A 25,537-nucleotide genomic window follows, 5' to 3' on the forward strand; every position below is an offset into this window, starting at 1 on the left:
TCTGAAGTCCAACATCGCTGAGTAAAAAATTAAAAGCAGTTTATGTTTGCACGTTTAACCGACAAAGAAGTTGAGTAAACAAGTAAGCATATAAATACGTCAACCTAAATTAATTATATAAATGTTATAAATGAATAAAGGCGTATCAACAACTACACGATACACACCGGTCTTAATAACAATAACGCAGTGACGTCACCATCTATGTTTAGAACGCTTACACTGAAAACACGTGGCTTGTATCTAGTAACGGAAGTAGTAATGTTTAATTTGACGTTAATAGATCAAGTGTATTTTGGACAGGTTTTCGAACTTTTGCATTTAACGATGCGAAACAAAAAAAAACGTACCAAAAATGCATACGTCTATAAATATCGCTACATTTTATACATGTCCCGGAAAATCGGCAAAAGTCCCGGACAATTTAACTCAATGTCCCGGAATTGGTCTGAAAAATTATGGCATGTATGCATGTTTATATAATTTTCACTTTAATGAAATGAAATGTTGTGCATAAAGTTAGTTATAATGTTTGCGCGATGATGATCTAAGATATTTACTACATGACGCTATATTCTTAAATCTTTTTCTAAAAAGAAGTAATGTAGTTGACACTTGTTTGTAGTTTTAGTTCATCGTTCCTAAAAAAAGTTGTCACTCTCTTGCTTTGGTATCTTTCCTACCATTGAGTAATTAAATGGTTATTAAATTGAATGCGTTTTAATTCCCTTTTATTATTGTTTAATTTGAGTTACAATGCTATGAGGTAAAATTTTATTTACACTTCAATGTATCATGAATATTGCTTGGCCAGGTGTGAGGTTGAGCGCTCTAAAACAGGTTTCAACTCCCAATGCTTTAACCGGTTTAAACCCCCGTTCCAAGGCGGTGACCCCAGCTTAAAGCGGGTATATACGATTTTGTCAAATATTGATGAATGTATATAAACTGAGTAAAAAACTTATTATATATATATTTCAATATAAATTAAAATAAAAGTTAAGAAGAACATGTGTCGAAAAATGCGAAATAAGCCAGATATTTAATTCTGAAATTGAAAAAGGCTGTACAGCCGAATTCGCCAGCATGTATACCATACATGTACGATGTGCATCTAAACTTACGAGGGGCGTTCCAGAAGTTTGTGGATTTTCGCTATAACTTTCATTTGGTAACATAAATGGACAAACAAATAGCATGTTAAGAATATTTCGTCCTTTCCAAATATACTCTCCAAATATCATGGAAATACATAAAACAATAAATATATCAGAGATATAAACATGTGCACAATGCGCACACCGACATTTCGTCCTTTCCAAATATACTCTCCAAATATCTTGGAAATACATAAAAGTTTTAAAACAATAAATATATCAGAGATTTAAACATGTGCACAATGCACACACCGACGCACGTGTAACGTTTCTGTTCAACGTCAATGACGTTATGAAGTTAACAACTGTCAAATCTTTTCCACATAATCACCCCCAACGCGAATGCACTTTATGTGTCGGGAAATCCACTTGTCAAAAGTGTCTCTATACCAGTCAGCGTCAAAAGACAACACGATTCGCTTTGCTGCAACTGTAAGTTCCTGTTTACTTGCAAAGCAAATACCGCGCAAATGTGATTTAACTTCCGGGAAGACGCGGAAGTCCATAGGGGCAAAATCCGGGCTGTAAGGAGGACTTAGGCACTGTAACGTGAAATTTGCCGTAAATTCTGTTTATCAACGACATTTAAACCAAATTTAAATTCGCGTAACGCTCATACTTATAATAAAATACACGCGTGCGCCGCATGTCGTAACTGAGGTCTCTATCGCAACGCGTTTCAAACGCGCTTTATGGAAATCATGCATTTTTAGCTTATATATAAAGTCCGTGATAATTGGTTTGTATAATATGTAAATGTCATTGATTTTTACCAGCAAACTAATAAGTTATAGCGAAAATCCACGAACTTCTGGAACACCCCTCGTGGTTTAACGGTTTATAATACAAAGACGAATGCTTCGGTTATTGTAGGAAAATATGTACGTCACTATCGGCTCGGGGCGCTAAATTGTCTTTGCTGCATTTTATGAAATTCGGCTTTAATGTTTAATTTTTCTTGCCTATTTTGTGTTATTGTAACATATATTATCAATATATTACAATTAAACACATATAAAAAATCGTATATACCCGCTTTAATTATTATATGTGTTTATGTTGTTTTGTATTGTGCTGTTTTGTGCCGTTTTTTACTGTTTTGGCATTCGGTCACTTGCCATAAAGGACCAACTAATCGTATATAATAAGAATTCAATACTGCTCCAGCAGCTGGAGTTTCACTTCTTCACATTGATGTAATAAGTTATTCTTAAAACATTGCACTATAATGCGTTTAACGGGTTTATTACATATATCTAGCTAAGTCAATATTTTACAAAGAAATGAGCTGTAAAGTGATTATTTTTTAGTAAAAGATTCACTTAGCAATTTTATCTAATAAACCCATTAAAAGTATTTTTTTGCTTGTAGTATTGTAAACCTACTCAGATTTGCTATAAAACGGATATACTCACTCCTAACGCATTCAATGAATTTAAAAACAATCACTGTTATTTTTTCATGTACGAAGGCTGTCCCAATAACATTACAAAAGTTCATTGTTCTGTTTTTTTGCGCATTATTGTTTTAAAGTTTTAACTTAGGAACCATTTACAATTTTAAACTTTCCAACCGAAATAAGAAATGTGGAACTTTGTTTTATTATGAATTAATATGTAATATCTAAACGCAGCTGAGTTGGATAAAAATAAAGAGTATAGTTAATTTAGAAAACTGCTTTGTACTTTGTAAACGCTGACTAAAACTATTCAATATTTTCATTTGGAAGCACTAGAATATCTACACATTCAATGGTGATATCAGCAGAATGAGTCGGCAGATATGTGTCAGTGTCGTTGAAAATGAATTTCATGCAACAATGGATACACTAAACATATAATTATATTTCCCAGCGGCAAGGGTACTTCAACGAATAAAGTTTCATTGACCATTTATAGTACTCGCTGACAAACAGACTTTCACATCTAAAAGAACATAAATTATTCATGACGTCATTGTGAACCTCAATGGCTATAAGCGATTGGACATTAATTTGGAAAATCGCTGCCTGTGTTTCTTAGTATATCGACGATACATGTTAAATGAACATACTTAAGTGCAGTTCAAATAAAGGATGTGGCAATTTTGTTTTATGTATAGCTATAGATCTTACTATGTAGCAAGTATCTACAATTCTAATTGACAGCCCTTGCTACACCACAAGCGGAAATTAAAGTCACTACTATTTTAAGTGTGATATGAACTGTTCAACAGTTTTTCCAGAATAATATTCACATTAAACCAGTTTTAACTTATTACACAGACGTGAGTGCGTATTGTTGCTGTTGAAAACTCGTCGGTGGTGCGGGAGTGTGGACACGCATATGAATTTGTTTCAATCGCTTGATGATACTTATTAACACATTTACAAATTCGTTTAAAATAATGAAGTCGTAAACAATAGTCTGAAATTAACATGATTAATGTGCTGCATATCGGTGTGTTACTATGTGGCAAATAGGTTCGCAATCTTTAATATGTTTACATCGATAGTGTGTCGTTTGCAGTTTAGGTATGTCATGTCTGAAACACAGTTTGAGAGTTCGGGTATGGTTTTGTTCTTTGCAGATATGCATGCATTACGACAGGTCAGTGTAGTTGAAAGGTGTATTGGTCGATTAATACCTGCACCAAATATGTCTAGTTTAAAATCATAGTCTAAGCGTCGTGCTTAATGGATGCTAGCTTTATCTTACTGCGTTAATAATGTAAACGTTAGCAATTTAAACAAGAAATATATTAATCAAGTAAGAACTTGACACACGCTTCAGTATGAAGGATCTTATTACTAGTCGAATAAACTATTGCGGATAAGCTAAATGTATCCCTATTTAAGTGAAAACAGATTTTATCCTTCCTGCAGATGTATCCGGTGTTTTAATATTCGCATTTATTCAAACAAGGGAAACCATAAAACAACTCGTTAACAATAACGACCCTCTTAAATGATGAATGTGTTAGATTATATTTTTCCCGAGTGGATTTTGTCAGTGTTTTCCTAAATTTTAAGCGCACTATTTTACCAGTTTCGCATAACGTATAATAATTTGATGTAAATGCTGTCAATGGTTACCCCGAATGTTGTTGTTTGCAAAATTGTTATATAGACCAAAATCTATTTCAGAATACTATATAACGAGTATATCAGTTATGAATATGTTCTATGAAGACATCGTAGTGTTTCTGATCATTACTGGAACGTTTCAAAGATTGCATTCAATTTTAATCGGTGAATTCTCCAATATATCAAACATAATGATAAAACATATAATTAATTCTTCAATTTGATAAATATGCCCACATATGCGCAAAAGTTAAACACTATGCAACAAATTGACTCGCAATCTTGTACTAGGAATGTCTTAAAAATACAGTCCTTGCCGAGTTATGTTGCACGTGAGAAACGGACTATACAAATAATTAACAAAGTACAATAACTCTTATAGTAATAATAGAGTTGATAGCCATGTACTATGCACTGACTTGCATTGTCTACTTTCAATGTCTTGCACACCTTCCTTTGTGTGAGTCTCTAATTTTTATTTGAATACTTTCAATACTGAGGGAGATATGATCCGCGCACGGAATTTTAATTTTAAATTCAGGACAACACTCATGTAAATCCTGACGTGAAAGTAACTGTAGGGTAACCGTCTGTGTTCCGCAAAAAAAACTGATTTTCGTTTTTGCTTTAACGGTTTTCAATGATGTTTTGCGATTTTTATTAATTTTTATCCGATGAAAAACGCTGTTTAATTGTAATATGTTATTCGTTGTTAGCGTTTTCCTTAGCGATCTATCTTCACGCATGCTCGTTCAGTCAAAACGCTGAAAAGCGATGCAAAGACGGGGCATATACAACCTAATTAAATTGCAAACACGTGCTTTTGCAATGGTTTATAATGGCGCTGAACCTCCTCACAACAAATAAGTTTCAAAGCACTTGCGTACCATTATAAATGTTTCAATCTGCAAAACTTCCTTCTAAGAATTAACCATTTACATATGTACTAGGCTTTCCATTTCCGCTTTCCAGTTTTTGTGTTTCTCGTATTTTGTTTCCGTAATTGTTAATTATTTTCTTCCGGAATCACAAATGTCCACTTTTTATTTGTGAGCTATGCAGACGCAATTTTGCAAATCAGTATGCCTTAGCTACTTTTTAACCAGGTTTTCCGAAGGAAAAAACTGGTTATTAGATTGGCGAATGCGGGCGGGCTGGCTGGCTGGCTGGCTGGCTGGCGGGCTGGCGGAATAAGCTTGTCCGGGCCATAACTATGTCGTTCATTGTCAGATTTTAAAATCATTTGGCACATTTGTTCACCATCATTGGACGGTGTGTCGCGCGAAATAATTACGTCGATATCTCCAAGGTCAAGGTCACACTTTGAGTTCAAAGGTCAAAAATGGCCATAAATGAGCTTGTCCGAGCCATAACTATGTCGTTCATCGTCAGATTTTAAAATCATTTGGCACATTTGTTCATCATCATTGGACGGTGTGTCACGCGAAATAATTACGTCGATATCTCCAAGGTCAAGGTCACACTTTGAGTTCAAAGGTCAAAAATGGCCATAAATGAGCTTGTCCTGGCCATAACTATGTCATTCATTGTGAGATTTTAAAATCATTTGGCACATTTGTTCACCATCATGGGACGGTGTGTCCCACGAAAGAATCACGTCAATATCTCCAATGTCAAGGTCGCCACGACTAAAAATAGATTTAAAAAAAAAAAAACTTACAAAGGGGGTTAATTTTTTTTGGTCATTTCAAAAGTTCAGTTTGAGTTTTCTCCCTTTATCAGATTTTTTTTTCACAATGAAAACCTGGTTTTGTGACAATTTTGTCCCTTGTTTCTATCTTGTTCCAACGACATACTTACTTGAGAGAACGACCTACTAACTCGAACTCGAGGGAACAGTCAGCTTAGTCGAGTGAACGATATAGAAAAGACCAGGAGTGCGCAACTAAATGAAAGAGGCGTGCAATCAAAAAAGAGCAGTGCAGTAAATATATTAGGGTGGCATTAAACAAAAAAAGAGAGCATTTAACTATCTCAAGAGAACGATTTACTAACTCGTGGGAACGAGTAAGCTATGTAGTGGGACAACTTACTAAGTTAAGGGAACGATCGAGAAAGAAAAAAAGAGTGCAAAACTAAATAAAAGAGGAGTGCAACGAAACAAAGAGCGGTGCAGTAAAGTGTTTAATGCACTTTCCTTTATTTAATGCACTGCTCTTTTTTCATTGCACTCTTCATTTATTTAGTTTTGCATTAGTCTTTTTTGTATCTCGTTATCACGACTTAATAAATCATTCCCTTAACGGAATACTTAATATTACTTACTTATCTGCCAGGAGAAAAAAAGTCAATTGAGGAAGCCAAGAAATCATGCGAGAATTTCTAGCTGCTTACCTACTCTGGAAAGTATGGGTTAAGTTTTAACCTACGCCTTATATATTTTAATTTGAGTAAAGATTTATGTTATTCAAATAAAAGTCGGTTTGCTATATTCTTAAATCTTTTTTCTAAAAATAAGGGATGTAGTTGACACTTGTTAGAAATTTCATTTCATCGTTCCTCAAAAGGTTGTAACTTTGTTGCTCTGGTATCTTCCCTACCATTGAGTAATTAAATGGTAATTAAAATGAATGCGTTTTGATTTCCTTTTATTATTGTTTAATTTGAGTTGCAATGCTATTAGGTTAAATTTTATTCACACTTATATGTATCATGAATATTGCTGGGCCAAGTGTGAGGTTGACCGTTCCAAGGCGGTGACCCAAGCTTTATTCTTATATATGTTTATGTTGTTTTGTATTGTGCTGTGTTGTACTATTTGGTAATTGGTCACTTACCTTAAATTAATGACCAACTAATTGCATGTCACTAACATGCAATACTGCTCCAGCACCTGAAGTTTCACTTCTTTATTTTCAATGAAAAATTTAAAGATCTTATGTTATTCACTACAGTAAACATATAAGAACAATGATTAAATGATTCTATGTCTTCAGAATATCCACAAAACATGTGTTTATCATAAATCATTAGAAAAAAATATAACGATGAGCACACTATGCAAGTTTTGTCCAACAGTTTATACTTTTTAACATAAAGATTGATGTTTTTAAACGCACATTCGAATGACGTCATACTGTGGATTCACTTATTTTAAGGAGGTCTCATTTTTGCATACCTACCATTTCTCCATTTTATGATCACTGGAATATTTACCAATTAGGTTTTCCGCATTCTTCAAGTTAAAAGTGAAACGTCGAATCAGATCAGTCGTAACACCCTGTGCCGTTATGTTTTAACATAAAACGTTCTTCTGACGTTGATATGAACTATTTGTAAAAATATAAGCACAACTTTGGTATGTTAAACTCTGTTTTGAAAATAAGTTAATAGATGCACAGCTTTTAACATGCTTTTCCAAACTTTCAATGTGTAATGAACTGCTTGAATGCTATAACCATAAAAGTATACATCTGCAATGAAGCCTGTCTATAGTGAACATATCAAATGGCACTGAAGTCAGAGAGACATATACCTGTAATACTAGTATAAAATTAAAACTTCACAATCTAAAAAAGATAAGTATTAATTTCTTCCTGCCTTTCAAGTCCAAATGTGAAACATTTTAGTATTTTAATTATAATAGACAGCTTTTTACACACAAATATAATACCTAAAAATCTTACCTTTTACTGTAAAAGTATTTTTCTTTGAAAACATCTTCTTTCTATAAGAAAGAACTTTCAATGAGAAAGGTGTTAAAACAATTTTATTATTTTACCATCTTAGTTGGAGAACAGTGTCTTTTATCAACATTAACGCTGATAAAGTCATATTTCTCCCTTTCTTATTACCCATAAGCACAATAGTTTGTGTTTCCTGTTGATATGAACCAGATACAGTAATTCCTTTACAAGGTAAATGCTTCATATTTTATTTTTTACCTTGAATAAGGAGCACAACTGGCTTATGTTAAAATGATTTAATTAAGTGCACTTAAATCCTTTTGGCACATGTACAGTTGTATTACCTCTCAATATGTATGAAAACATATTGTGCCAGAAGACTTAAGTGCTATTAAAGCTTTCTTGCAGTCATGAAAAGGATATAAAGCATTCTGGCATACAAGGGATTTGTCGATAAGCACTTAGTGCACATTGGTTCTGTCGGATATACTATGTTGTATACAAGATATGATTCCAAGGAATAGTGCAAATTGAAGAGTATTTGAATAGCTTTCTAAACGTGCAAAAAAGTGATTTTATAAAAAGTGCACTTACCACGTTCTGACTCTAACCCCTCGATATAGTGGCCCCATTTATGACTCAATATTTAAGTAAATTATGAATGTGGGTCGCGTGCGTTAAAATAAAAGACACGAAGTCAAATCTTAGAAAAACGTTACTATTCCAGAATCCACATTTGTTATTCAAACATCACGGAACTTGGTCAGAATATTTAACCTTGCACTATCTATATCAAGTTTAACAATTGTCACGCGTGTCATTTGCAATCGGGTCAATTTTAGAAAAAATGTGTTACAATTATAAACTCTTTTGACAAAACTGGTCAGTTCGTTTATCTAGACAAAACCGAAGTAAGTTTAAATCTGGGTCATACATGTCCAAAAGCTAGTTAATCAGGTTGAGTTTCGTCAATGTGTTTATCTTAAACTCCGATAAGCGCTTGAGGGATACCATCCCCTTCTTGTTTCTGCTAGAATAATAAACACTTTAGTACAACCTGGTATGGTAAAATGACGTTATATCTTGCACTGTATTACATATAACGATTGAAACATGGTGTCAAATTGTATTTGTACTTGACCCCCTGTACTTATTACTTATTGAAATGTTTAACTGCATTGGCTAAGTCGTAAAACAAAGTTAGAAAATGCAATTTAGGTATTAATTATTTGAAGTTGTTAACAATGTCCATTCCAAGTGTATGTTCTTCTTTTATACCCAGGTTGTGAAAGAACAAATTATAAGATAATGTTTAACATTTTCAAATAATGTTGTAAGGCACACAGTGCTATCTAAGACCATTCGCCTGGTTTGTTTAGCTCACCTGAGTCACGCGTGTGTAAACGCGAGGTTACCATGTAAAATCAGAATGGTTTCGGGGCGTTGAAAAAGATTGCCACCAGGGCGAATAGGAGTTTTCTAAAGATCAATATGCTGAAATTTGTAAAAAGCATGCAACTTGCTGAGAAGATTTGTTAAAAAAATATTAAGGCTCATTTTAAAAATGTTTCCGGTCAGGAGAAAAAATGGCAGTCAGGGATCGTGGAAGTTTTCCTTTTATGGGTATAGTAAAACATTATATAAGTCATATGTTTTGAAAATCGTCGTGAAACTGTATCAGAATTGTTGTTTTAATTATAGTGTTACTGTTTAGTATTGTGTAAGTGGCATCAATGATTGTGTAGAGTTGAAGTATTTGTATTATGATGACCATAATGATGTTGATATGATGATATGATAATTACGATGATGTTGACGATGGTGTTGACCTTGTATTGACGATGATGTTGACGATGGTGTTGACGACGATTTTGATGATGATCTGGACAATGATGTTGTTGATGATGACGACAATGATGATGATGATGGTGGTGACGATTATTTTGACGATGATGTTGACAATGATCTTGACGATGACGATGACGACGACGACGATCATCATCATCATCATCATCATCATCATCTTAATGCTCTGGACAATGATGTTGTTGATGATGACGACAATGATGATGATGATGGTGGTGACGATTATTTTGCCGATGATCTTGACGATGACGACGACGACGATAATGATGAAGATTATGATGATAATGATGATGATGTCGATGATGATGATAGTAATGATGATGATGATGATGATGATGATGATGATGTTGATGATGATGATTATGATGATGATGATGATGATGATTAGTTTGTATATTTATACTAACATATAATAATTCAAATCATTTTTTAAATCCTCTGTGGGCGTATACATTTATCAAACGTCTATCTCCAGTAATATGTAAACCAAAGCTCACGATAGCGACCAAATAAAAAAGGAATCGGAAATCAAAACGTACCTTTTTAATAGTCGATTCTTTCGCGAGAGTATGATAAACTTGTCACAAAATGTATTGCATTGAGAACAGATAGCGTGCCGATATGTATTCGCAAAGGAGTAGATAGTGTGCAGGTATGTTTCCTTATGTATTAATCGTTATTACAGGAAACATATGTTTAATCGGATTATATTTATGTAAGCATTCATGTTATTTACTGGCTTATACCAAGCATAATACATTAATGTATAGAAATGTGTTTGCTATTTTCAACGAATTATGTATGGTTATCGATACCTTGTGTAGGGAGCGTACACTGGGACAACATTTTTTGGCATAATAGTTTTCGTGTGTTGGTTGGCGAAAACTGGTATTCTAAAATAATATTTATTTGTTAATTATTGTATTTTATTTAATGAAAACTAATTAAATATTACCCCTTATCATATTGTAACGCATTGAATATCATACATCATTACAATGGTTTATGTCAAAGTACAAAAAAAAGTTAATTACATACATGGACGCACCCTTAGTTTAGTAATAATCCCCAACACTAAGTGATTTCACTTGGAACACATTTTAACAATATAATGATATCAAACAGGTTTTTTTTTCCACTTTTTGGGAAGATAGCCCATGGCTTTGGAATTGGGAATTTTATCGGCATTTTCATGAAATTGGGAAAATAAATTAATTAGCCTTTTTTCCACATGAAAAGTCCACTGATTGGGGAAATACTAAATTTGATATAACTCTTTATAATCATTCAAATTAAAATAACAAAATCATATAATACTTTGTTAGATGTAATTGAATTGAAATTGAGATAAAATACGCATTAGACTTCTTTCTAAAAAAAAAAAAAAAAAAAAAATTTTTTTTTTTTTTTTGGAAATTGGGAATTTTTTGCCACATTTTGGGAAAAAAGTATACTTTTTGGGATTGGGAACATAGCCGAATTTCGGCTATAAAATCGGGCCAAAAAAAAACCCTGTCAAATATTAGCAAATAACATTAATTTCTAAATTACGGAAAATTACGTCTATAAACTTATAACAACATCTAAACATCATAAAGTTGGCTTATTTCTTTCACAACATTTACTATTTGACTTGTATTGTTACAAAGTTTTTGTTTAATTGTCAAATCGAAGCCATTTGATTTGCCATGATTATTACAGTTCTCTAGTGTGTTGTGACTTTGATGTTAATTGTGTTTAGTTAAAAAGACATGCGTTCACAATTCGAAACCTTACAAAAAATGTTTATTGTTTATCTATTTGATCAAATTGTGCGAATACTGTTTCTTAGCATTTGAATAATATTAATCAAAATGGGAGACCTTAATAATTTTAACAATACATTCCTTAAAAATGCAATTTATGTTGTTTTAATTTCAGATTGCATGGTGAAAATAACTAGAATATCTAGTGTCAGACTCCATAAAGTAAGATATTTGTTGTGAGTTTGCCATTAATAGTTGTAAAAGTGTATTCATGATATACACAATAACATCTTTAAAACAGGGCCTCATGTGTGTCACATAAATAATTAATGCAAACAGGGCCTCATGTGTGCCACATAAATGATTTATGCAAACAGGGTCGAATATGTGTTACATAAATAACTAATGTATACAGGGCATCATGTGTGTCACATACATAATTATTGCAAACAGGGTCGGATAAGTGTCGCATAAATAATGAATGCAAACAGGGTCGAATATGCTTCACATAAAACATAACACAAACAGGGTCCCATATGTGTCACATAAAAAATTAATGCAAACAGGGACGCACGTGTGTCACATAACTAATGAATGAATTTACCTCTTAATGTTGCAATTGTGTTATCAGCTAATAGCTATTGATTATTAATCGTTGTCTTCTTTACTCTGTATGGCAACATTGTTATTGAAGTTCGGATGCATTACAAGTTTTATATCTAGTGAAAATTGTTCATGATTTTGTTTCGATATTAGGAAACTGTTTATTAAAAAATCATATCTTTATTAAGCCCTTAAACATTTAAAGTGATGTGTCAATTCCTCTTGTGGCTTAACACGATGACATTAATTTAGGCGCGCTAAAATGTTTTTATGACTCCTAAAAGTTTCAGACCAGGGGTCATTTGAATCCGAGTTTCTCAACTTAATTGAAATCTATGAAAACGTAAACAATAATTTTATCGTCAATTTGATAGTATGTGTATGTGTATGCACAACAAAGAACAACAATAAATGCTGAATTTCCCTATTGAAGTTAAACGGATGATTCATTTTTCCCAATTCAAAGCGCCCCGGCAAATCTCCGGTATGCCCGTATAATTGATGTTTCACAAGAATTGTACACGTCTTATTTTATATAAATATATATACAGAAAGAAAGTGAAGATAAAAATGCGAAGACTGATGTTCTGTCAATAAGAGTACTGAAAATGTATGTATAATTATATGTAAATATGCACGTGCTTAAATGAGTTTTATCAATATTGCTGCATACTAAACGTAAATGCGTATCTTGACGTTATGGGATTTCTTTTCAATATAGAAACTGATTTAAATACTTCATCATGCCACTTGATTGATATCTTCCTGATATAACCCTGTCCATTATAGTTTTTTTATCACGTTATATCAGTTGTTACATCAGTCAATGTTTGAAGGTAGGTCATACGATATTGTAAAGAAAAAAATAATACATAAGTCTAAACTATTTTGGATGACGCATCCATTTGGATTGTAATTGACATTTACACTTATAGTGCATTTTAATTTGAGTTTTACAAGACTTTCAACTATTATAAAAAATGTGCAAGCGTTTAGCTTTCTTTCATATTTGCATATTTAAATACTTAGTCTTATTTTAATTATGCTAGCTTTTTATAAGTATACACATATTTATTCGAATCAGCGTTTTATTCTTTTATATTTTTAGAGCAAGATGTTTTTAGTCGTAAAGTAAGATAATTGTTATCGTGATAGCGATATGATATAATATCGTATTTTCCCTTGATATGCCCTGGTAAGTTGTGTTTGTCCGACGACATTGATAACTTACAAAGACTTAAATGGATATTGTGTCAAGGCTTGGATTAATAGTGACGAAATACCGGTCCAGTGTTATGAAATTCTCACGTTAGGCTATTCTGAGCACTCACTTATAAAAGTGAGTAATTGTGATCACCCATGACCGTCGCCAAGCAGTGGGCGCGGTCAACGTTTAGCTCGTTACCTCTCTACAGGCAACATGTTTTATTCAATCTAAATGAAAGTTGATCAGACTGTTTATCTAAACAATATAAGGCTTGCGTCTGAAACTGTTTATGACTCTTCATTTGAAAAACAATCGGCATAATAATTATCCATAGTCTATATCTGGATTATTTCGTCAAACAATAGGTCACTGGGTCAAATTTTACAACAATCCTGTTATTACTGTAGAAGCAACATTATGACTCAAATAATTTTATCCATTACAATAATTAAGCCGAATTTAAAAACCATGTCACCAGGTCAACTTTTAGTAAAAGTATGTAACCACTCTGATGGCCGAATGAATAACTCAATATTTAAGTAAAGTTTGATTCTGATACAATACCTCGATACAATAATATACAAGGTAAATTATATACCTTAACTCACTAATCGTATGTCTGAGTTGTCAACGTAGTACATGTCTTTAGATATTGATACCGAATAAGTTTGTAAACTTGAAAAACGGTTAGTATGATACAATTGAGATAAAAAGGCCCTTTGTTGGTTACAATTATCTTCCAACATTTCTTTAAAAATATCGAACGCAAACGTCGATGTACAAAATGAACTCCAATCTTTCTATACTAAACAAAGACTTCACGTGTATTATTCTTGTACATAAAACTACACTCTTTAACTGAATACAATTATGTACATTGTTACATTATTAAATCACATTAGACAATAACGTGTATTCGTAGAATAAAATAACTTCTTATGTACTGAATGTTCACGGTGCGCATGGCGGTGAAAATGCTGATATGATCACTTAAATGATCACGTGCTTTGCATTATGAACTCACGTGTATTATAAAGTTTTATTGGTTTTCTAAAATAAAAAATAAACAAAAACTATTAAGTGATATTTGCATTTGTTTAAGTAAATAACCGAACTAGTTTTATTAATTATTTTGATGGATCTTTTATTTAATATGTTATTGTATCATGTCGTTTTGTACGTGTAAAACTTACTTCTGCCCCAGATAATTTCTGTGTTAACCATTCTTAAGTTAGCGCGCGGTAACTTTGTCATCAACGAACATAGGCGTACGCATTAACCCGAGAATATCAACAAAAAGATAATCTATATTTAAAGTACTGATAGTTGTAATTGTATTTCGTGTGTTGATATGTTGTATTATAAATGGAATTAGTTACAATGGCACATTTCTTCCAAATAACTTCTCCAATATATATATACATGATTTTAAAACCGTGTTTAACGTCTGTATGCGACACAAATATAAAGTAAAATAATGCATCTAACTAGCATTTGTCTTACTTTTCTTCATGTGTGTAGCAAATACTAGTGAACTTATAGTATATATTATATCATGAGATTCTACATGTCACGTAACTGAATTGATTTGTTTGTAGTTTGTTAAGATCATGCCATCTTATTATTAACATATTTTCTTATCGTACTTTATAAGAAATGTATTTTTCTAATGCGTAAATGTTATATGCGTGTAATGTTTTTAAGCAGGTAATCGTCTTTGACTAATTATTTATATATCCATTCAGAAAAACTATCAACAACAAATACTGAAATTTATTTATTTGATACCACGAATAAGAGATTTTTTTTAAAAGAAACAGTGTGTTGTTTCTGTTTGTATCATTAAGAGTAAAAATCAATCAATTGAAAATGAATTACATGTGCATATTAACACGGTAATGTGACAACATATTGTTAACGACACTTGAAAAGAACTTATGCTCAATAAATACTAGAGTGAACATTCACCCCTTAAATCCGTTGTCATCTTCGTCGTCGTCTTCGTTAACGTCGTCGCCGTACTGGTAGTGGTAGTAGTAGTAACACAATAATTATGATGTTTGTAATTTCAGGAGGACTGTGGACTACGATTTCGCTGATATCTGAACACCATGCCGGTGATGGAAAATATGGAATTAAAAGAACTTTCAAATGAAACACAGACGTGTCTTTTCATGGATACGTCTGTTACCATCTTATTAACTCCAGTTTGTTTATTCACATTATTAGGTATTGTAACATATTTATCTTACACTTTTTTCTGGGAACGTTGCAAGGTACACAATTTAGGAAGAGTGCACACCACTACTGTAATTAAGACAGATACATTATTTTTGAGTAGAGTAACAAAGTCGTCTGAAACAAATCTAGCCTTGCTCATTGAGGAAACAAAAGCTAATCGACGTGCTATCGAAGATGCAGAAATAGATATAAAAATCAATCAGCAAGATTGTTGTAATGAGATGATTGCACAATTTAAGGATCATATTAACAAGACAAAATACACCGACACCGATAACAAAACGGCGGCAGGACAAGATGAGTACGTTGCAAAATGCCAGGGTAAGTACATTATATTAAGTTAGTTTAACATTCACTTTTGACTGTTTATAACATTAAACAATAGAGGTAGGAAAATGTTTCTTATGTTAGTCATACTAGCTAATGCGTTAACCTCAACGCGTAAATCCACACTTGCGTTAACTAATGCTTATTTATTTGTATAAATGTTTGCATCGTTGTCATTAATATGATAGTAAATACTGGTATGCAGGTATGACGATAACCAATATTATGATGATGCATATTAGTTTTGTTCATTTAAACATGTACATTATAATTTATTTAGCTAAATACTGCTTATGATGATGCATATAAGTTTTGTTCAACTTAACATTTAATTATACTTTCTTTAGCTAAATACTGCTATATGATAGGATTTAAAGAAGCATGAGGGTCGTGTTTGAAGTTGTATGGGATTATTATTGTTCGTGTTATTTGCGATTGTGTATATATCACCAAAATACATATATTATATTTGTCCTTTAAGTTTAACATCGTGAACGTTGTATAAAAATACAAAACTAGTTTGCTCACTAAAGTTTTCAAATGTTGTAAGCCGATATTGCTACGCGTATTGTGTTTTTATCCGCTTGCATATTGGAACGAAAACTATGAGTACCAAGACTATTCAATGTACAAGAGCGATATCGCCAGTATATTATGTGTGGAATATCGACTGAGTGATAAAACATGAGCGTTAAAACATCGTTCTTTGCTTCACTCTAATATGCTTACACGTTCTTTGAAAGATGCTGTTCACCGAGGTGCAGCGTTCTTCCGGCATATTAAAGCCAAGGAACGGAGCGTCTCCGATTACTGTTATAAAATTATCTTTGTTAAACATTTATTCCTAATATTGATGTTTGTGTATTTACAACGCTCTCCTTTTTGCTGTTTTTAAGACAGAACAATATAACGGGTTGGCTTAATAACGAAGGCATGGTGGTTCGATAAAACGATCGTTTGAGGACACACTATGAATGAGAAAAAGGGTTGGCATGAATATTCGATGGCATTGACACTCGTTGAGTATATATAGATCTTATGAATATTCAATGATGATTACAAAATCGTTTGATTATGAGGACACGAATTTTTGATGCCGAAGACACGATGGACATATCTTGCTGATATGATGATTAGACGATTGTTTAAAGGACGGTTGCACGGGGATGGTACGATAATTCTATGACTATGGCGCGATGTATTGTTGAAAAGTATACCAATGTTCAATTGCTAAGTAACGAGTGTTCGATTACGATTTCACAACGGTCTTATGCTGATAATACGATGGACAGGTGCAGATTTCATGAAGTTTCAATACTGATAATACTACGTTTCTAATTTGATGACGCGATGGTTTGATGCGGATGTAAAGTTCGTTGGATTACACGATTGTTCATTGACATTTAGTCGATGATTTGCTGCTGATGCTATGGTGTATCAATGTCAAGGATGGTTTGATGCCGATAACAAGATGGTTTGATGCCCATGAACACATTTCCTGAATCAGGACAGACGTTGGTGTAATTCTGATGTGACGATTACATTATTGTTTGTTGGCTAATGAAACTGAAGCTGATGATATGATAAAAGAAGGTTCGTTGCTGATAAACTGTTGAAAATATAGTTTGTTGACTATAACATGATAGTTTGATGACTATGACACAATGGTTGGACAACGATGACACTATGCTCGTTGAATATGACACTATGATTCGATGACGACTGCACAATTATACGATGGCTACAGAATATCAAATGTCAAACTCAATCCTTTATACAAATGTTCAGTAAAATTCGATTGTACATGTACAAATGTGTTATAAAGCATGCTTGGATAATAACCTGCCTCAAAGGGAGACATATGCATAACATGCATAACATGTATCTATAAACATTTATATTTTTTATGAAATCGTAAGACGTTATGCACACAAGACTGCGATCTTAACGATTTCGGTGCCCGTAGATTTTTCCCGTTGGAATTATATTAAACGTTAATAAAATAAATATTTCCTAATATCAAAACACATAGCAAATATCCTATATTATTCTTAACTAAGAACTATACCCTTATTAAAGAATCTTCATTTTAAGAAAGCTATCGGTATTTGCAAACATAATAGCTAACGGAAAATCGAAATCACAGGTTAGCAAGAGCGCATTTATAAATAGTTGAGCATTTAAGACGCATTTCGTCTGTAATTAACTTAACTTCACAAAATATGTATTATAGAGCTATGCGTTTTTTTTCTATTTATGAAAATAATGAAGAAACTAGTTACATACAAATAAGTGTATTAGATATATCGTTTAGGTCAGAAATATAGCAATTGCGCTTTATATTTTGGAAAGATACTTGTTATTAATTAGTTTAAAATTGCAGAACAAAATACTGAATTCAGCTATATTTGTTTATACAGCGGTTGCTTAGGTATTAGGCCAGCGTCATGTTTACGCAACAAATTAAACAAGTATACGCATTTATTTCTAAAATTGAATATCATATGTGTTCCTTTAAGAAACATGCAAAAGCTTTAACATTACGGTTAAAAATAAATGTTAATTAATTAAGAAACGTCAACGCCAACCGCATTTGTTTTATATTAATATTCAAGAATTGTTAAGGGAAAACGGATATTGCTGCGCATGGCTCACGTGTAACGTGAACATGTTTAGTTTAATGTCCCATATGTTCATGTTTGCACGAATGCGTGATGTTTAGGAATATCAATCTTGCTGACATATAGTTTGCGTATTTTGGAACACACGTCTGTTTAAGTACAAATTTAAGATTGCTATAATGACCGATAGCTAGAAATATAATTATGATATTTAATTAATTAATGCCAAAATAGCGTTTGCCCGTGTCTAGTGACATATCCTGGCGCCGTTGTTTTTCTAACTCTTTATATTATGCGTTAATATCCAACACTAGCTACTATAATGATTTAAATGATTTACACTCAATATAAAAAAAAATGTTGATATTGAATAGCGTACATAATTTAAAATACCATATGACTTATTATTTTGCTTTTAAATAATACTGTTACACATTGTTTTAATTCATCTTAATTATTGGATCAGGTTTTTTTGTATTTGTACCATTGACTGCGCAACACACACAGCTTTGAATCAAGTTTGACAAATTCAGCCCACAAGTTTAATGTTCAATTGTTTTTAAATGGTATATTTGTTTAAATAAAAGATTTTTGTATAATAATTACAGATTATTTCGTAAATGAAACGCAATCGTTTCGGACAACTGTATGTGTACAAGCAATAATCAACATGAGGAATTTCCGAAAATTAATGAGAACTTTCAAATAACTTGTAATTTGCAATAGAGACAAGCGCCTCCCTGGTGGACTAGCTCTATGTGAGATCAGTAAAATGTTACCATGTTACGTTTAAAAAAGGACTAGTTTGATTGCCTTGTTCTATAAACGCATACAAATTATCAATGATACACTTATTACTAAAACTATTTAAAAGAATGAGAGTACATTCCGAACCAAATTCTTTTTTATTTAAAATTATTCAAATGTGAATATTAATTGTATCCATGATTACAAAGTGCATGCTATTGTCAATCAACGGAGTAAAAGAACGTCCAAAATGAGAATAACAGAGAAAACAAATATTTCAACATGCTTTTACAAAAACTGTGTCCCCGATAATTGTCATTTCTTAGCACCAGCCGTATTAGACATCAGTAGGCCCCATTTCAATATTGAATAATGATAAAGCTGCGCCTAATTTAATCGACATGTAAATGTTAGTACATTAGGTTGTCATACAACTTTGTTTATCGATTTGATTTCTTGACAAACGTTGTTAATAAACATGTTTTTACTCTCGAGTTACATGAATAAATCACATTCAAAATTAAAATTTGGAAGCAGCTTCTACAGTGGCAATTATGCTACTAGCAGGTACATCACAATACTAGCAGGTACATCATACGAGAAAATGCATTATTGTAAGCATCTTAAGCAAAATTCCATACAACTTACATTGACACGTCGTTTATTTTTAATGTAGCATTAATGGAAGATTAAGGGCTAGTCAAATATACTTCTATATATTTCTTTAAACTGTTAACAGTCTGGAGTGGTTAATGTTTCGATCATTTTAGATTTTGACAATTTTTGTCCTACCCTATAAGATGTTGTGTTCTTTGTACTTCTTCAACTACTACTACTACTACTACTACTACTACTACTCTACTACTACTACTACTACTACTACTACTACTACTACTACTACTACTACTACTACTACTACTACTACTACTATTACTACTACTACTACTACTACTACTTCCACTACTCATCCACTAAAACTACTACTCCTTCAACTACTACTACTACTACTACTACTACTACTACTACTACTACTACTACTACTACTACTACTACTACTACTATTATTATTATTACTACTACTACTACTACTACTACTACGAATACTACTACTAATGCTACTGCTTTGACTAGTACTACCTCAACTACTACTAATACTACTACTACTACCACTTCTACTACTACTACTTCTACTACTACTACTACTACTACTACTTCTACTACTACTACTACTACTACTACTACTACTACTACTACTACTACTACTACTACTTCTACTAATACTACTACAACTCCTACTACTACTACTGCTACTGATACTGCCGCTGCTACTACTACTACTACTACTACTACTACTACTACTACTACTACTACTACTACTCCTTCTACTACTACTACTACTATTACTACTACTAATACTGCTACTACTACTACTACTACTACTACTACTACTACTACTACTACTACTACTACTACTACTACTACTTCTACTAATACTACTACAACTCCTACTACTACTACTGCTACTGACACTGCCGCTGCTACTACTACTACTACTACTACTACTACTACTACTACTACTACTACTACTACTTCTACTACTACTACTACTACTACCACTAATACTGCTACTGCTACTACTACTACTTCTACTACTATTACTAATATTACTACTACTATTACTTCTACTACTACTGCTACTACTACTACTACTACTACTACTACTACTACTACTACTATTTGTACTACTACTTCTACTACTAATCCTACTATTACTATTCTAGTACTACAACTGCCACAACTATTACATCAACCACTACTACTACTTCTTCATCTTCTACAATTGCTATACCTCCTCCTCCTATTACTAATACTACTAATTCTACAACAACAAAAACTACTACTACTACTATTACTACTACTACTATTACTGCCACTATTATTTCTAATTCTACTTCTACTACAACTTTTACGTATAATGCATAAGTAACGTTCTGATTTCAGAACTGATCGAACGTACGAAGAGGCTTTACGGAGACAACTTAAATCAAGTAACCATATCCCCATTGAATGACTACAAACATGAAAAATTAGGCAATGTCTATATGCCGCCAAAAATTGTTCACATGTGCGAGGACAATGGTGTGTTTAAGAAAACAGAAAGACATGTTACACAGTACAAGGATGTGTTTTTCAAAGATGACAAAGTTAACCCACGAATATTTCTTCAAGGAGAGGCGGGGTCTGGAAAGACAACATTTTTAGCAAAGTTGGCCCTAGAATGGTGTAGAGAATCACATGTTTCTAGTGCATCGGATAACAGCTCACTTTTCTTTAATGATGTCGACGTTGTGCAAAGCTTTGTGTTCGTTTTCTATATTACATTGAGAAATTCGGTAAAACAATTCGACGTATATACATTGATTAAAGAGCAAATAATAGACTCTATATACTCCTCACAGGAAGACCGTGAGCAGGCTTACAGACTATTGAATGAGATCATGAAACGTGAACGTTGCTTGGTACTACTTGATGGTCTAGATGAGTGGACCGGACCTGGAGATCATCACAACCTACCGACATTGGTACTAGAACAGAGCCAATGTGTGCTGTTATTTTCAACACGACCTTGGAAATTGACTGTAGTTAAAAATATGCATTTGGACAGATACACATCCGTGCATCTGGAAGGAATAAACAAGCCGTTTGAGTTCAGCAGAATAATCCTGAGCCGCTTGGTAGATAAGGATGAGCTTGAATTAAAATACTCAGCATTTGAGCAGTACATAGAGAAACAAGAGCTCGGCGAATTACTGTCATCTCCAATGATGCTCTCTGCCATTGTTTGTTCATATGCAGAGGGAATAGAATTCAAAGGCTCAAAGTGTGAAATATACACCCTTTTAGTGGAAAATCTTTTTAAGAAAGCCAACAGTAACACGTGTACATTCCAACAGTCCCCCTTTCCGTGCTTCATACGGACTGAATACATACAGCCAAATTTGGAACAACTGGATCGTCTTGCTAAAATGGCCTTTCATTTGTTGTTTGTTAATGATAAGGAAAATTCAATAATGTTCAAAATTACAGAATTAAAGAAATTCAAGATTGCTGAATACAAGGATTTTGCATTAAAATCCAGGAATTTTATCGGCACAACAAACTGCCTCTGCACTGCGATCATCGTCATCATTTATGTTTATCCACTTGAGCATGCAGGAATTCCTTGCTGCTTATCATATCGCCCGCAATACGAATCTTATTGATGGTAGTATTTCTGTCTACCTTAACCGTCACCCGGAAGCCTATCTCGACATATCACAGGTGTTTATATTCCTGTGTGGACTGGATGTATCATGTGCGGAAAAGCTATCAAGCATGATGGATGAACGCATTGCTTTGGATACATACCATTTTTCACACGGTCACAGAATGTTAAAAAAAATCATACTTGCAGGGTTGAGAGAAGCTAATGCAAATGGATATCCCGACATTGCCCTTAAACTCAGTCACTTCTTCTTCGATAACAACAATATCATTGACCATCATAAGATTTGGGAAAATAACGCGGCTAATGCCATTGTGTTGAATGTTAACATCGATGACAGGAAACCCTTAGAAAACCAACGAATTTCACCTGGAAATGACGAGTGTGCATCTCAGATTACATTTGACCTTCATTCGTGCCTGGAGCTGACACATTTAGAGCTACGTGGACGTTGCATATTGGGAAAAGGTGAATATACAATAAGGTTCTTTGGTCAAATGTGTTTTCGTTATGTATAAGGCAAAGGTAATGCTATATTTTTGTGTAGATCGCATTCCAATAAATTGTTTCCCGATATTGCGGAAATAGCGGTTATATTAAAAAACGTGCATTTTAGTTATTTTATACAGCACAAGGCTTACACAATATTCATTTTTAAACATATGTGAACATGCCGTCATTCATAAAAAATATCAGAGAAACAAACTAATAATGTTTATCGCAGTGATGTGGTTTTCCCTTTTATTTTATTTGAGAGACTGGCGCTTTTTGATTCGTATAGTTTTATACCAGAAAAATCGCACAAATAAAATATTTTTAGCATCATTACACTATTATTGTATTCCAATAGCCGTCAATAAAATACATATTACACTAGTAAACCTTAATTACGAATCCTCTTTTTCGAATTATAATAATGTTTTGTTTCGAATTTGTTTTTCCTATTTTGTGGTACTTTTTATGAAAGCAATTACTTTGAATATACAATTAATGATTCCCAAGTTAATGACCGGCTTAGACGAATGCTTCCACAGTATTTAGTGCACTATTTTAGTGCATGTTACCTTATTATGTTTGCAGACCTAAAATGATTATCGTTTTTGTTTGTGATAAACAAACATTTCTCTGAAAATAAGATTACGAAAATAAAATAACTAAAACTTAAAACGCCTCAGGTATATTTGTGTTTCTTTTACCTGAGCACACTAATTTTTCACAATGTTGTATCGACCGAATCCAAAACTATGCCTTTTCAGGTAACTAGACTACTCTGTAAAATTAAAGAACAATTTTATTTACATTATATAAGTCGCATTAATGTTCATTCTTTATGAAAATTTGTCAAAACATTAGTTTTAATAACATTTCTGTTCAGTTTAAAACTTATTCGTTTGTTAAACAATTATGTCGCGGTGCAGTTTTTGTTATATGATTATATTACAACCATGTTAACACTTTATATATCACAATTTTAGTCAAACGATAATGACACTTGGTCGGAATATGTGTTGTTATGATACAGGGTGCAAGATCGCGTGACTTTGTGGGGATCACACAAAATTAAACGTTTATGGATTTAAGCTCACCGGTACAGTTTTAAACAAAACTTACAAATATACCAAAATTGCCAAATATGTGAAGTGTACCGCATGTATGTACATGTACATGGTTATGATGCACGCAACGTGACATTTTGACACCGATTTCAGACGTATTCAAGGATTTATACTTTAATCCTTAGATATCAGCACACAATGCACGAATTATTTTTATGAACTTTGGATTTGTGCAAATGTATTCGATTAACTTGAGCTATTTGCAAAGTGAAGTTCTTAACGGTGTGTTTACATTCCGTCCAACCCGTGTTTAAACCACTGTAAACCTCGTTCCGTATTGCAAAATGGTGCTTGTCTGAGGGAAAAACAATGCCGCTAGGGGCAGTTTCTTTATATGGCTATTGTAAAAGTTTGCTAACCTTTTAGAAGTCACATTTTAAGTCCAATCTTTATGAACTTACTCAGAATATTTGATTGTTTGATGTCTCGGCCAAGTTTGCAAATGGTTCTGGTCCGTTGAGAAACATGGCCACCAGTCTTCCTTTCATGGCTATAGTAAAACCTTGTCAATTGTCTAGAATTCAAATGTTTATAACTTATGATAACTCGGCAAAGTATGAAAATTGTTTCGATTCGTTGATAAACGTGGCCGCCGGTGAATTGTGCAGGTTTCCTTTTACGGATATAATGAACGTGTGTTTAAATTCTAGATGAAACAATTTCAATGCATTCATGACACTTGGTAAACAAATTTGATGTTATGATACCTTTGCCGAGTTCTAAAATGACTCTGGTCAGTTGAAAATCATGGCCGCCATTGGGTGGGAAGTTTTCTTTATATGGCTGTTAGGAAACCGTTTTAACGATCTGTGGTACAGGTTTAGTCGAATCTTCACGCAAGTTGGTAAAACTATTTGTTTAAATGATTTCTCAGCTGAGATAAAAAAATAGTTCTATCCGTTCAGAAAAACGGCCTCCATGTGGCTAGGAAGTTTTCCTTATATGGCCATTACGAAACCTGTTTTAACAATCTAGGGTCATATTCGTAATAGAACCGTCATCGTCATGAAATTTGCTCTGATAATGAGATGTTATGATAGCTAAACGGATTGAGAACATCGTTCTGGTGCGTTGAAAAGCAGGGGAAATATAATTAGTTCCAACATATGCCTAGATTGAAACAGTGTTTACGCTATAGACGCTTTATTTTAACGCAATCTTTATAACACCTGGTCAAAACATTGTTTTAATAATTGCTCGAATATTTTTTTAATGTGGGCGGCTCGTAAGGAAACATGAAAACACGGTGGTTTGGCAGTTTTCATAGTATGGCTATAGTGAAACCGCCTCAACACTATAGAAGTCGCATTTTAGTCCAATTATCATGAAGCTTGATTAGAACATTTTGTGTTATGATGTATCGGCCTAATAAAAACAAAGTGTTTCGGTGACCTGAAAAAATGAATTCATTAAGGGTCGGGCAGCTTCCCT

General features: G+C 33.1%; 2 protein-coding genes and 1 long non-coding RNA gene across 6 annotated transcripts in view; 2 read left to right on the forward strand and 1 right to left on the reverse strand.

Moving 5' to 3' along the window:
• The window catches only part of LOC127843883 (streptococcal hemagglutinin-like), a 449,139-nt gene extending 426,339 nt beyond the window's left edge, over positions 1-22,800 (forward strand). For 3 of the 4 annotated variants that reach the window (XM_052373773.1, XM_052373774.1, XM_052373775.1), the window contains 2 exons: positions 15,362-15,851; positions 21,227-22,800. In XM_052373773.1, coding sequence (XP_052229733.1) covers positions 15,401-15,851; positions 21,227-22,488 — 1,713 coding nt within the window. In that variant the 5' untranslated portion in view covers positions 15,362-15,400 and the 3' untranslated portion in view covers positions 22,489-22,800. The remainder of the gene's footprint in view (positions 1-15,361; positions 15,852-21,226) is intronic. The other variant, XM_052373771.1, reaches the window with a different exon arrangement.
• LOC127843886 (ankyrin repeat domain-containing protein 27-like) overlaps positions 1-25,537 on the reverse strand; it is a 300,768-nt gene that overhangs the window by 200,989 nt on the left and 74,242 nt on the right. The window lies entirely within an intron of this gene.
• LOC127843903 (uncharacterized) lies at positions 5,320-5,973 on the forward strand. Its single transcript, XR_008032433.1, has 2 exons — positions 5,320-5,530; positions 5,693-5,973. It is a non-coding gene; the product is annotated as an uncharacterized LOC127843903 (long non-coding RNA).

Source organism: Dreissena polymorpha, chromosome 9, assembly GCF_020536995.1.
Source record: "Dreissena polymorpha isolate Duluth1 chromosome 9, UMN_Dpol_1.0, whole genome shotgun sequence".
Taxonomy (NCBI): Eukaryota; Metazoa; Mollusca; class Bivalvia; order Myida; family Dreissenidae; genus Dreissena; species Dreissena polymorpha.